Genomic DNA, 15,389 nt, shown 5'->3' on the forward strand with positions numbered 1-15,389 from the left:
CCTGAACCCCAAGTTCAGGGAGTTTCAGAGTTTTATACCCTGCATGTAAGGGGAGGGGCTCAGAAGTTCACAGTCTGCAGAAATTCACATAAAAGCAGTTTTTTCTTCCTCTGTTCTGGGCAAGTTAACCCTTCAAGGACAACACCTGAGAAGGGGAGAGCTTCTTCTCCCCTTTCTTTCCTCCCCCTGTCAGCTGTTACCATGGAGCCCAGTTGGTAACTTATCTTAGAAATGTAGACATCTCTGTGAAGCCCAGCTCAAGGCCAGAGGCCTTGTTTGCACATTTCTACAAACTTCTATACTGGATATGTTTGTGAAAAACTAGTAAGGGGGTGTCCAGCACCTGGAGTACTGGTATCTTTTCGGCCAGTGGCCAAGTAAAACAGGGCAACATGAAAATAGGAAGTTTATCTACATTGAACTCTTTTGCAGAGATTCTTTTGCTGACAGTCCTAAAATCAGCCATGGAGAAGAATTCTGGAGAAGCCCAGTTATGTCTTTTCTGTGGAGAAAGGGGTGCCACTTCAGGAAAAGAACAGGATCTGTGCTGGAGTATAAAACAGACTTAGATATTTTTGGTAATATACTATTTCCATTTTAAGAGTTCAAATAAAAATAAATGTTAATTCTCAATGGAGAATATTTAGTACTTCTAATATTGCTATATATACTCTACTTTTTTTTCAAATTATCCACTAAAATTATTTTACAAAGAATTTTTTAAAAAAACAATTTGCATGAATGGTGCAAGCTTTCTAAGAGCATAGGAAAAAAAGGAAAGAAAAAAAGAGTGCTATTTTGCTGTGAGCTCTGGGGAATGGGAAGCAAAGGAAGTTGATTTTTTTTTCAAGTCAATTTTCTGAATTTTGCACATTTCTCACATTGTGCATGCAATTCTGCAATCAGGGAAAAAGAAAAAAGGAAAAAGTATCTGTATGAAATCAAGCCCAGGAATGAGCAGTCAGTTCAATTTACAGATTAGGTCAAAATGGCAGACAGCATTGAACACCAATTTCTCTCATATTCCTAATCCCCTCAAATGATAGGAAAGGCAGGTTTTGGTATTTAAGTAACTCTGTAAGGGCATGGAAGCAGCAAATTCCTGGAAGAAGAAAAGCAGATGGGGTAGAGGCCCTGAGTGGGTGGAGTTGGAAGTGGGGGTGGGGAGCCTGGGAGTCCCTAACTGGAGGAGGAGACACCAGACAGTGGGGGCGGGGTGGTTCTAGGCCCTGAGTTTACTGATTTGGAGAAGGGGTGGGGCCTAGCGCCCAGCTGCACGACCCCCCCTCCCAACTCCCTCCCGCAGGCCAGTGGCTGGGGGTGGGGGTCGGGGAGGGGATTGTCGGGCTGTGTTTGGCAGGAAGGGGAGGCCTCTCTTCTGGCAGGAAGCTGCGCTAAGAAAAGAGGGAGGAGACTGCAGCGGCAGCAGCCCCTGGTGGAAAACCTATGTGTGGCAGAAGTGCTGCAGCTGCTGACACCGAGGTTGAGGGCGAGCGATCCCGCGCTGGGGACTCCACCGCCGCCCTCCTACACAAGCTTCTTACCTCTTGCAAACACTCATTCGGCTGGTCGCCTGCTGCGCTTCCTGCATCACAGGCTTACAGCCAAGGCAGCAGTGAGGTGTCCGATTGGGACACGTGAAGACCTGGATCCCAGACGGTGGGGAGGTGGGCGCTGAACTGAGGGGTTAGTAGGAAAATTGGCAGGAACATTGGAAAGAATGATGGGTTTGAGATGAGGGAAATTGGGAAGGGTAATTTGGGAGCAGATGGTGATGGTGAGGAATACTAGGATGGTGTACACAGGTGGCCAGAAAGGGAAATTTTGGTGCGAGCACCAGTGGTAAAATGTGGATAGCCAGGAATAGATATGAAGGAGAAATGAGCACCAGGTAGCCTGCATGGGTATGGACAGGAATAATGAATGGACAGTAGGTGGCTAAGGAGAGGAGACATGGGGACTGCTTGTACTGAAATGGAGAGATGAAGTTAGGGCTAGAAATGGTGAATGTGTTTGGGGGGCTAGAATGGGGACAGAGGATCAGGAGATATTCAAAAGATCCCGTCTGGGGTCCCAGCAACCAGGACCACCACAGCAACCTGCTTAGTTTTCTTGTGCAGCCAAATAAGCCTGGAATGAGGGCAGGCATCCTAGGGTGTATTGATACCTAATATTGCTACAGGACACATATGAATAGCTTGTGCAGCAATATACCTTGTGTGTAAGGACTTGGCAATACAGAGAAAAAACCCTCACTTTATATTACATAGAATGTCTTTCTCTAGCTTCTTTCCTCCCATTGCAGGAATGAAAATGCACCACAAAAAGACAGCTGCAAGACAGCGAACCAGGGAGGCTCCAGGTCACCACACCAATTCTACAACCTTCAGGAAGAGAAAGGCCTCACAAAAGAAGCAGAGGAGGAGATCTTCACAGTCCCAGAGGAACATCGTGGGCTGCAGAATTTCTCATGGATGGAAGGAAAGTGATGAGCCCATCACCCAGTGGAAAGGAACTGTTTTGGATCAGGTGCCTATAAATCCCTCTCTTTATCTGGTGAAATATGATGGAATTGACTGTGTCTATGGACTGGAACTTCACAGAGATGAAAGGATTTTAAAGCTTAAAATCCTTCCTGATAAGGTTCCACTTTTTCAAGTCAGAGATGTGCACTTTGAAAATACTATAATTGGGAAAGCAGTGGAACACATGTTTGAGGGTGAGCATGGTTCTAAGGATGAATGGAGGGGGATGGTCCTAGCCCAAGCACCTATCATGAAAACCTGGTTTTATATTACCTATGAGAAAGATCCTGTCCTGTACATGTACCAGCTTCTAGATGATTATAAAGAAGGTGACCTCCGTATCATGCCAGAGTCCAGTGAGTCTTCTCCAACAGAAAGGGAGCCAGAAGGAGTTATAGATGGCCTGATAGGTAAACATGTGGAATATACCAAAGAAGATGGCTCCAAAAGGTCAGGCAAAGTCATTCTTCAAGTTAAAGCCAAACCTTCTGTGTATTTCATCAAGTTTGATGATGATTTCCACATCTATGTCTATGATTTGGTCAAAAAGTCCTACTAGGGTAAAATCTGCCAAGTGTGGGGAGGCAAATGTATAATTTATATATATGCAAAAAGTGTAAACTTTTCAAGGTATTGGAAGCCTAAGGGTCCTTGATAACCTACATCTTTGCCAGCATAATTATCGTTTTATTCTTAAAAATACAAATTTATGTGGACAGGACATGCTGTATGTAAGCATTTTGTCTTGTTGTAAAGATTGGGTGTGTTTGGTGGACGAAGCATGTAAGGAAAAGCTGTAAACTCAGACTGTAAATAAAGTTCACCTAGTATCATAATCAGTTGTCTGAAACTGGAATGGCACTTAGCTGGTCTGGGTATAAGGAGGGAAAGGAAAAAATAGGAGGTAGGCTGTTGGGGAAGGGCAAGGAGGAGGTGACTGCTTGGTAAGTGATAAAGAAAGTCCTCAAAGTGGGAGGCTTTATGGAGAAGGGAAACATTAAGTTGAGAAGGTAGTGAAGAATAAGAGTAAGATCTTGGGGATTAGAGAAAAATAATATGAATAGAAGATGGGCACAAGCTTAGAAAATGTCCAGTCAGGAGGAAAAGGATCAAGCTGGTAGATGGAGATGAGGGGGATGCTAAAGAACATACAAAGGGATGGTTTGTGTATGTATAGGTGGCCAGAAAGGGAGAGGTACAGCAGAAAGAGGAATTCCAGAAAGGAAGACTGACTAAAGGAGTGAAAACACAGGAGAAAAAGAACTTATGGGGAGTGGGGCTCATAAGGGATGGGAAGATCCAGGAAAAAGTTGGACTCCTAGCAGTATCCACATTGCCCTCTTTGACTCTTTATACAAAGGAAATAGCAACTTTCAAGGCAAATATATTAGAGGCTCCCCAGAAGGGCATTTGATCAAGATGACTCAGACTAGTTAATCTGGAGCCAAGTTTTTACCTACAAGACTTTTCTTCTTTCAGTGAGTTTGTGCAACACCTGCCAAGCAGAACCTTGGTCATCAGACTAAATATACTAACATAAACTCTTGGCTATGGGATGCCTCTTTGTGTATTTCCCAGAGGACCTAGATATGGTAAATCTAGGACCTGAAGGTCATGATTCATTTACCTTACACTGGATAACCAATAATTGTGGAAAAGAATGGTGTTCTCAGAACTTTAGAGATGCCATCTTGAGTTTGGAATATATTTTATCTGGAAGAACGGAATATTGCTGAATCCTTGTGTAGCAGTCCCATCACTGTTCTTCCTTCATTTGAAATGTTCCTTGTCTTCCTAGAGAGGACAGGCATCAGAGTATTAAGCCTAATATTTCTTCATGGCATGGAACTGTCCGTGATTCTTTCAGCAGCTTCCTACTGCCACAAATGGCTCTACTCAGTGCTTCAACTAAAGGAGAACCTCTACCTTCTGGAGTCTTATTCTGGCTAGATCCACACAAACACAAAGTCAGTGACTACTGATCCCGTCACTGATATTTCTTTACCAATCTTGATCCTTTTAAGCTTGCATGGAGCCGTGGTGGAATATTGTGTAGCTTTTTGTTTCTAAGTGATATAGGTGTCATGGGCATTCAATATGGGCGTTGTGACTTTGTATAACTAATTCCTTTGGCTTTATAATGCCACACAGAGTGGTTATGGTTGGTGAAAAAGTAAAGTCCCTCAGAATTATGGTGTCTACTGTGTTGACTTGTGTCCTTCTCTTCCTCTTTGTCTTGTCTTTTCCCATTTTCCTGAAGTTTCTCTCAAAATCCTTTCTCTGCTTTTCACATCTACACCCTTCACTAAATTATACTATCAGCCAGCTGTCATGTTTTGTCTGCTATGTGTTTTTATTATTTTCTATTTTAAATTATGTACTTTAGACATTTGGGAGAGTTCCCATAATGTAAATCATTTCTGGATTCTGAAAGCCAAATGAAAGAAACAAATGATGGGGGTCCACATTTTAACAAGGATGCTGGGTCTGTGGCAGACCTCAGCTCATTTTAGTCTCAGAATAGCCTCTTCAGCTGACCATGTCCCCAACTGGCCTACCTCATTCTAATAAGACGCACAGGTGTACAGTGGAAGTGTATTTGTAACTTTAGGGCTGGACCTAGGAAAATCTGCCCCTGTTTTTCTTGCTTTGACCCCATTAATTTCTTAATTCATTTGTTTTATTTTTATCCCAGAAATGCTTATTTCAGGGTGGGCTCTCTGCTAGGCATTCTTCTAGGCATACGTATGTACAATACAGTAATAAACAAAGGAAACATAAAAAGATCTTACTTTCCTGGAACTTTCATTTTAGCATGGGAAACAAGCAGTAGCCAAGATAAATAAGCAAATACAAAGGAATTTCATAGTGACAATTCTATGAAGAAAAGAAAGTCAAGGAATGGGGAAATGAATTTTTAGTGAGAAGACTGCAATTAGAGAGAGGGGGTGGCCAGGGAAGAGCCTCACTTAGAACTTGAGTTTTGAGTAAAGTCCTGAAGGTAATTTGAAAACTGGTCCTGTAGCTGTCCCTCCAGGTAGAGGGAAAGCAAATGCTGAGAACTCAAAGCAGGAGAACCCTGGAGTAGTTGAGGAGGAGCAGATAGGATAGCATCATGGATGGAACTGAGTGAGCAACGTAGAGATTAGCAGGAGGTGATCTCAGAAAGGTCATTGGGATAGGGAGTCAGATAGCTTAGAGTCATTTAGTTTGGAATATGTTGAACAGAATTTGTTTTTTGCATTGAATGAACATTTAGATATTTATAACAGAGGTGTGACATATTTTTCTTCATATTTTACCAAGATCAATCTGGCAACTCCAGAGGATAGTCTAAGGATTGTGAATTAATTCAGGAAAATCAAATATGTTAATGGAACATAGAAGTGATCTCAAAAACACACTTGCACGTAGGAAACTTGAATTATAATAGAGGTGGCATTTCAAATTATTGATGAAAAAATATTTTGCTCAATAGTGGTGCTAGATTAATTTGTCATACATGTGTCAAGAAAGAAAATTGATACCTTTATACTTTATACACACAATGAGTTTCAAATGGATAATGTTATTACCCAAATAATAAAAGCAATATGTATAAAACATTTAGAAGAAAATGTAAGAGAATATTTAATTTTTGGAGTCAGGCAGTGGGGAAGACTTAAAAGCACAAAATGTATATATCATGAAGGAAATTTTTTGATAAATATGATTATAATAAAAGGGAGAACTTCTTAATTACAAAAGTCACCACAAACAAAGCAGGGAAAAACAATATTTGGCTACAAACTATGATAGACACACTGAATGAAACAATAAGACCAACTGTTCAGAAAACTGGACAAAAATTGTAAATAGTCATTTCAGAAAATAGCAGCCATATGGTCAATTAATATAGACTGCTTTAATCTGCCTCCTGTCACATTATTCTATCTTTTCCACAGCATACATCATCTTCTAATGAATTATATAATTCATTTAATTAATATGCTTACTATTTCTCCTATTAGAATATAAGGCACTGAAAATGCATGGTTTTTCTCGCTTTATATCTACCAATGTATCCCAACTACTTAAGAAGAGTTCCTGAAATATAGTAGGTGCTCAATTAATATTTTTTGAATATGAATCTCATCAAGAATCAGGAAAATGAAAGATACAATTACATAATTTCCTAGACAGTGGATCAGCAACATGCATAATATTTGAAAATATATATTGATCAGTTAAACAAATAGAAGAGATCCTGTGTACTCTTAGAAGTTGAAGCTGGAGAGGAATTTGCCATTATCTAGTATATTTGAAGATGATCTATTATCAGCAACCTTTTTCACATATTGTTGGAAGGACATTCTACACTCAAGAAAACAGTAAAAAAGATTAAAAATAAGAGAATAAGAGAAAATAAAATAAAGGGAAGACATGTTTATTGCAAATTTAAGACTGAGGCTACTAAAACTCAGGTTTCCTTTCCTGCAATGTATGTGAATGTGTATGTTGTTGTCGTGTGACCATTATGCATCACACTATGTGAAGCAGGGTCTAGGAATCTTAGGTAAAAATGCTAATATTCAGTCTGTTGCTATTGCTATAATTAATAAGATGTTCTTTGTATATGAACAAAGATTTTTATTACTTCAGCTAGTACCTGAAAAAACTGATAGTTTTACTTTATTAGCTTGTGAGTAGGATAAAATACTTTTTAATTTTTCTTTTTAGTTATATGTGACAGTATATATAGTTTTACTTTATTAGCTTGTGAGTAGGATAAAATACTTTTTAATTTTTCTTTTTAGTTATATGTGACAGTAGGATTTATTCAGATATATTTATACACACATGGAGTATATCTGATTCTAATTAGAATTCCAGTCTTGTGTATGTACATGCTATTGAGATTCACTAAGGTGTATTCATATATGAACATACAAAAGTTTCACCAGATTCATTCCAGTGTCTTTTCTGTTCCTATTCCCTTTCCCTTCCCTTTATTTTCTTTTGTCTAATCCATCGAACTTCTGTTCTCCACCTTTCTTGTTGTGTGTTAGCACCTACAAATCAGAGAACATTTGACCTTTGTTTTTTTGGGGATTGGCTTATTTCACTTGGCATGACAATCTCCAGATTCATCCATTTCCTGGAATATGTCACAAAGGCATTCTTTTTTGTGGCTGAGTAATATTCCATTGTGTATATAAACTACATTTTCCTTATCCATTTATCTGTTGATGGGCACCTAGGTTAGTTCCATAGCTTAACTTTTGTTGATTCTGCTGTTAGATGTGGCTGTGTCACTGTAGTATGCTGATTTTAAGTCCTTTGGGTATAAACCCAGGAGTGGGATAGCTGGGTGAAATGTTTGTTCCATTCCAAGTTTTCTGAGTAATCTCCATACTGCTTTCCATAGTGGTCGCAGCAATTTGCAGTCCTACTAACAATGAGAGTACCTTTTTGCCCCACATCCTCACCAACATTTCTTGTTACTTTTATTCTTGGATAATTTCTATTTTAACTGGAGTGAGATTAATCAGTGTAGTTTTTAATTCATACTTCTCTAAATTGCTAGATATAATGAATATTTTTAATATTTGTTGACCATTCATATTTCTTCTTTTGAGAAGTATCTGTTTAGTTCCTTTGCCCATTTATTGATTTGGTCATTTGCTTTTTGGTTAAGTATTTTGAGTTCTTTGTGTATCCTGGAAATTAACACTCTCTCTGATATGCAGGTGGTAAAGATTTTCTCCCATTCTGTAGGCTCTGTCTTCACATTCTTGTTTCCTTTGCTGTGAAGAAGATTTTTAGATTGGTGTGACCCCATTTATTGATTATTAATTTTACTTTTTGTCCTTTAGGGGTCTTGTTGAGGTAGTTGGTTCCTAAGCTAGCATGGTGGAGTATTTGGCCTACATTTTCTTCTAGAAGGTTCAGGCTTTCTGGTCTAATACCGAGGTCTTTGATCAACTTTGAGTTGAGTTTTGTGCAGGGTAAGAGATCGGGCATAACTTTCATTCTACTACATATGGATATCCACTTTTCCCAGTTTTTGTTACAAAGGCTATGTTTTCTCCAAGGTATGTTTTTGTGCCTTTGTCTACTGTGAGATAACTGTATTTATGTGGGTTTGTTTCTGTGTATTCTATTCTATACCATTGGTCATCTTGCCTGTTTTGGTGCCAACACCATGCTATTTTTGTTACTATATACCTCTCTAGTATAATTTAACATCTGGTATTGTGATGCCTTTTGCTTCACTTTTCTCACTAATATATTTTTTTGGCTAGAAATTCTGGCCCTCTTATTTTTCCAAATGAATTTCATGACTACTTTTTATATTTCTATGAAGAATATCTTTGGAATCACATTAAATCTGTTCAGTGTTTTTGCTAGTATAGCTATTTTGACAATTTTATTTTATCCTATCCAAGACAGGGCAGATCTTCCCATCCCTGTAAGATCTTTTTCAACTTTTTAGTGTTCTGTGGTTTTCATTGTAGAATTTTTTTTTACCTCCTTTGTTATACAATCCTATAATCTTCATGGTTCATGATATTTGAGTAATGAGAATGGAATTCTTAACAGACATGTTTTCTGTAAGAAGAATAATAAGGACTTCATTAGCCAATTAGTAGAATTTAAGGATAATTTATTGGATTTTTTTTTTTTTTGTAAATGCACAGATCATGGCATATGTTCCACTATGCAATAAATGATCCTTCCCCTGTTGATGGGGAAGAATTAGAGATGCAGTTGCTGGATGAGTTCTGAGGGCTCCCTGACACAGTGAAGATCAAAGACTGTATGAAACTGTGTGAGTAGAATGAGTGATGTTGGTGGAAGAGAAAAATAAATTATGGCCCTTTTCTATTCAGATACCCAAATCACTCTTCTCCTTGGTTCTATGAAAAGAAATGGAGGGAGAGACAGATGGCAAGTTAGAGAGAAGTGGCTTTTCTAACAGCTCCCTGTCTTGGGACTCAAACAGCAAGAAAACTACTTCTCTGGGATATTAGTAAAAAAAAATCAATCACTTCAATAGTATTCAATTTTGGACAAAGAGTCTCAAAGATTAGGACATTTGGGGTACATCTGACAAGGCTAAGGAACAGAACTGGAGCTAAGCTCTTGGCAGGAGCAGGAAAAAAAAACAGATCAAAAAAGATCTGTAACTGCTGAGAAAATCTTGGCTTGTGGAAACCCAGGACTGGAGGGGTAGTCCACCCTGGGTTGACTCAGAGGCTATTTGGCACAATAAATTGTTACATGAAAGTCATGATTTGCCAGCTGTGTATGGGGCCCAAGCTGGAAACACTTTAATACCTCCATGACCCTACAGTCACACCAGGAACTTAGATCCATGAGTCTAGGGATGAAACCAATACATGAATCTGGCAGACACCAATCATGAGACATAAACTGAACCTAGGAAAGCAGGAGAATCTCTGGCATAGAGAACTTCTGCCAAAGAGACCAATTTGTCTGGAGGTAATAGAGATCACAGAGACCAGAGAAACTCTGATGCCCCATCCTCACCCTGTTCTCTTGAACCTGGCATCCGGTGTGGGTTCAGCAGCAGGAAGAATCTGAATGGGGTGGAGTAACTGAGCTCAGTGCTCGGAAACAGTCCTTGAAAAGCCAAAAAATGGCATTATCCCTGAACTATAGAACCTGTGAAGGACCAACTCCAGCTTCCTGTGGTGGTGCTCTGGTAAGAGTAATGGGGTCCGTTCTGAGAAGTGTGTCGGTTCATTAACACCTTAAAGCTCTCCACATAATAAAACACCTGGGGCAATATCCCAGCCCCTGGGAGCTTCACTTGTGGAAATTTATCTCACAGAACCCAAAGGCAACAATACCCAGGAAGTCAAGTTGCAAGCATCTTCCACAGCTCTTCACACCATCCTGCGGAGAGAGGAAGCTGAGAAATGGAAAGGCAGTTTGACACAGAGAGTGGGCAAAAACTCTCCTTGAATATTCTGTTATTTTTTGTTTGTTATTGTACTTTTTGTTTTGAATGTGTACTGATTGATACATGGTGGACACTTATACATTTGTACACATACATATTGTTTTTGCTTTTTTAGTTTTAGCATTTCTTGAAAGTAGCTATTTTTTTTGCTCTGTTTTTTTGAGGGTTGGGTTTTTGATTAGTATATTTTGGATTGATTTTCTATTGTCTCTTTCACAACTCTGTGTTCCTTTGTTTCTATTTCCCTCTTTTCTTCCTAATAGCCAAACTTTATTGCTCTCTCTCTCACTCTTTCTTTAATTCTTCTACTTCAGTTTTTTTTGTTCTCCCCCCTTACAAACATGTCCTACATCACCTCTACATTTTCCCTACTCAATTCTTGAATATACAATCCCTTTTCTACTATACAATCTCTTCTTATTTTCCTCTTAAACAATGCTATTTTTAATTGAATATTTATACATATTCATATATCATTATTTTCTCTTATTTTTACCATTTTATTTGAAAGCAGTTATTTTTTATAGATCAATATTTTGAGGACTAAGATGTTTAATTAGTATATATTGATTTTGTTCTTATAATATTTTATTTACTTTTTATTTCTTTATTTTTATTTATTTAAATTTTCTATTTTTTATTTTATTTTTTAAATTTGTATTTCACACATTTTTCCTCTCATTTATTGGTTTCCCTCAACTCTCTTTCTCTTCCAATAGCCAATCTCTATTGTTCTCTCTTTTACACTTTCTATAATTTTTTACTTCTATTTCTGCTCCTCTTCCTTCAAAATCATCACATCCTCCATCACTTCTGTTCTATTCCTGGTCACCACATAAAATAGTAAACCCTTATGTAAACTTACTATTTTTACTGTGGGTAATAACTGATCATATAATTTCTGATTATTGTAACAATCAACATTGTACATTTCATTGCAAGAGCTATTAGGTTTAATGCTGTAAATTGTTTGCATTGGTTGTTATTATTATCTGTCTTCCCCTAAATGTGAGTTGTTGGAAACCTTCAGGGACACTATAATTCCACAAGGTAGAAATTTTACTGCCCCCAAACCAATGGTTAGATGGGTAGACACAAAAAACACAAAAAAGCCAGGAAGCAAATTGCCTAAATCAAAGCAAAATATATTAAGAAACAGAATCTATTGACCCCACTATGGAAGATATGTCAGAGAAAGGGTTTAGAGTGTTCATAGTTAAATTGATCTGCAAGGTAAAGGATATGTAAAGAAGAAAATACAGGAAGTGAAAGATTACTTCAATAAAGAGAGATTCTGGAAAAAAAAAACCCAGGAGTTTCTATTCTCATATCTGATAAAATTAAGTTCAAGTCAAAATTAATTTGAAGAGACACAGAGAGTCATTTCATACTGCTTAAGGAAACTATAGATCAAAAAGACATAATAATCTTAAATATTTATGACTCAAATAATGGAGCATCTATATACATCAAACAAACTATTCACAATCTCAAGAATCAAATAGATCATAACACAATAATACTGGGAGAATTCAATGTGCCTCTCTCACCACTTGATAGATCTTCAAAACAAAAATTAAATAAAGAAGCCATAGAACTAGCTAGGTGTGGTGGTGCATGCCTGTAATCCCAGCAGCTCATGAGGCTAAGGAAGGAGGATTGCATAGGGCAAAGCCAGCCTCAGCAACTTAACAAGGTCCTAAGTAACTCAGTGAGACCCTCCTCTAAATAAAATATAAAATGTGCTGGGGATGTGACTCAGTGGTTAAGCACTCCTGGGTTCAATTCCCGGTACAAAACAAACAAACAAACAAACAAACAAACAAACAAACATGTCATAGAGCTTAAAAATTCAATTAATAACATAGACTCAACAGACATATATAGAATATTTCATCCATCAATGACTGGATATACTTTTAGTCATTGAACATGGAACATTCTCTAAAATAGATGACATCTTAGTTCACAAAACCACTCTTAGAAAACACACAAAAAATAGAGATAATACCTTGCATTCTATCAGATCATAATGTAGCAAAATTAGAAATTAATAATAAAATAAAAACTATAAGTTATTCTAACACCTGAAGACTAAATAATAAACTATGGAATGACTAATGGATAACTGAAGAAATCAGGGATGGAATTAAAAAAAATACTTAGTGGTAATTGAGAACACTGATACACCACATGAAAATTTCTGGGAAACTATAAAGACAGTTCTAAGTTCATTGCATTAAGTTCATTTATTAAAAGAATAGAAAATCACCAAATAAATAACTTCATGTTACATCTTAAAGCCCTAGAAAAAGAACAAACCAACACCAAAAGTAATTGAGGAGAGGAAATAATTAAAATCAGAGATAAAATTAAAGAAATTGAAACAAAAAATCAATATAACAAAAGTTGATTCTTTGGGGGGCAGAGGTTGTGGCTCAGTGATAGAGCACTTGCTTAGCATGTGTGAGACACTGGATTTGATCCCCAGCACCACATAAAAATGCACAAATAAAGATATTATGTCCATCTACAACTAAAAAATATTTTTTAAAAAGTTGATTTTTTGAAAAAATAAATGAATTGATTGAGGCTGAGGTTGTGGCTCAGTGGTGGAGTGCTTGCCTAGCATGTGTGAGACACTGGGTTTGATTCTCAGCACCACATATAAATTAATAAATAAATAAAGGTCCATCAACAACTAAAAAAAATTTTGTTAAAAATAAATGAATTGATAAATCAAGCCAAGCTAATGAATAAAAAGAGAGTGAAAACTCAAATTATTAAAATTTATGATGAAAAAGGATATATCACCATGGACACTGAAATGTAGAGGATAATCAGAAACCACTTTGAAAATCTATACTCCAATAAAATAGAAAATCTTGAAGACATGCATAAATTTGTAGAGACATATGACCTACCCAAATTGAATCAAGAGGACATAGAAAATTTAAACAGATCAATTTCAAGGAATGAAATTGAAGATGCCATCAGAAGCCTACCTACAAAGAAAAGCCCAGAACCAGATAGATTCTCAGCTGAATTCTATGAGCCTTTCAAAAAAGAACTAACCCCAACACTCCTGAAATGATTACATGAAATAGTAAAGGAGGAAACCCTTCCAAACTCTATGAAGTTAGTATAACCTTGATACCAAAACCAAACAGAGACACATTAGGAAAAGAAAACTTCAGACCAACATTCCTGATGAATGTAAATGCAAAATTTCTCAATAGAATACTTGCAAAATGCATACAAAAGTATATTAATAAGGTAATCCACAACAATCAAGTGGGGTTTATTCCAGGGAAACAATGCTGGTTCAACATATGGCAATCAATAAACGTAATTCATCACATCATTTGACTTAAAGACAAGAATTACATGAGTATCTCAATAGATGTGGAAAAAATATTTGACAAAAGTCAGCATATATTAATTCTCAAAACACTAGAAAGGGCTGCAGTTGCAGCTCAGTGGTGTAGCACTTGCCTCGCACGTGAGAGGTACTGGGTTTGATCCTCAGCACCACATAAAAATAAATAAACATTAAAAACACTAAAAAACTAGGTATAATAGGAACATACCCCAACATTTAAAATCTATATACATTGGGTGGAAGCTATAGCTGAGTGGCGGCGGCTGCTGATTGTGTTGTAAGGGGACAGGGGACAGAGTGGGGGAAGACGTTTGCTCTCCTGGAACAACCTATCTCATTCCTTTCCTTCAATTACCCGTAGCACGGAGAGTCAGGGTGGTGGCTGCAGCAGCTGCAGTGACATGTCCAGCATGAATCCTGAATATGATTATTTATTCAAGTTACTTCTGATTGGCGATTCTGGGGTTGGAAAGTCTTGCCTTCTTCTTAGGTTTGCAAATGACACATATACAGAAAGCTACATCAGCACAATTGGTGTGGATTTCAAAATAAGAACTATAGAGTCAGATGGGAAAACAATTAAGCTTCAAATATAGGACACAGCAGGCCAAGAAAGATTTCAAAAAAATCACCTCCGGTTACTACAGAGGAACCCATTGTGTATGATGTGACAGATCAGGAGTCCTTCAATAATGTTAAATAGTGGCTGCATGAAATAGATCGTTATGCCAGTGAAAATGTCAACAAGTTGTTGGTAGGAAACAAATGTGATCTGACCACAAAGAAAGTAGTAGACTACAACAGCAAAGGAATTTGCTGATTCCCTTGGAATCTCATTTTTGGAAACCAGTGCTAAGAACGCAACGAATGTAGAATAATCTTTCATGATGATGGCAGCTGAGATTAAAAAGCCAATGGGCCCTGGAGCAAAAGCTGGTGGCGCAGAGAAGTCCAACGTTAAAATTCAGAGCACTCCAGTCAAGCAGTCAGGTGGAGGTTGCTGCTAAAATTTGCCTCTGTCCTTTTCTCACAGCAATGCATTTGCAATCTGAACCCAAGTGAAAAAACAAAATTGCCTGAATTGTACTGTATGTAGCTGCACACAACAGATTCTTACCGTCTCCACAAGGTCAGAGATTGTAAATGGTCAATACTGACCTTTTTTTAAATTCCCTTGACTCAAGACAGCTAACTTCATTTTCAGAACTGTTTTAAACCTTTGTGTGCTGGTTTATAAAATAATGTGTGTAATCCCTGTTGTTTTCCTGATACCAGACTGTTTCCCGTGGTTAGTTAGAACATGTTTTGTTTTCATTTTTTATTGGCATGTTTAGATGTCAGGTTTAGTCTTCTGAAGATGAAGTTCAGCCATTTTGTATCAAACAGCACAACCAATGTCTGTCACTTTCAGTGCATAAAGTTTAGTAAGATATTCTGTGTAAGATCTGATTTGCTACTTATTCCTTGTAGAGTTATAAATGGAAAGATTACACTATATGATTAATAGTTTCTT

The 15,389-nt window shown here is 37.5% G+C and overlaps 1 protein-coding gene and 1 pseudogene across 2 annotated transcripts; both read left to right on the forward strand.

Annotated features, from left to right (window-relative positions):
* The first annotated feature begins 1,334 nt into the window (after positions 1-1,334).
* LOC308638794 (spindlin-2C-like) lies at positions 1,335-4,004 on the forward strand. Its single transcript, XM_081276584.1, is given in 3 exon segments — positions 1,335-1,667; positions 2,306-3,078; positions 3,080-4,004. Coding segments are annotated over 2 exon segments (813 nt in total). The 5' UTR covers positions 1,335-1,667; positions 2,306-2,307; the 3' UTR covers positions 3,122-4,004.
* Positions 4,005-14,256: 10,252 nt separating this feature from the next.
* On the forward strand, positions 14,257-15,152 carry LOC308639259 (ras-related protein Rab-1A-like; annotated as a pseudogene). The gene has a single exon. The product of its transcript is annotated as a ras-related protein Rab-1A-like (transcript).
* The last annotated feature ends 237 nt before the right edge of the window (positions 15,153-15,389 follow it).

Source organism: Spermophilus citellus, assembly GCF_964194105.1.
Source record: "Spermophilus citellus genome assembly, chromosome: X".
NCBI classification, from domain to species: domain Eukaryota; kingdom Metazoa; phylum Chordata; class Mammalia; order Rodentia; family Sciuridae; genus Spermophilus; species Spermophilus citellus.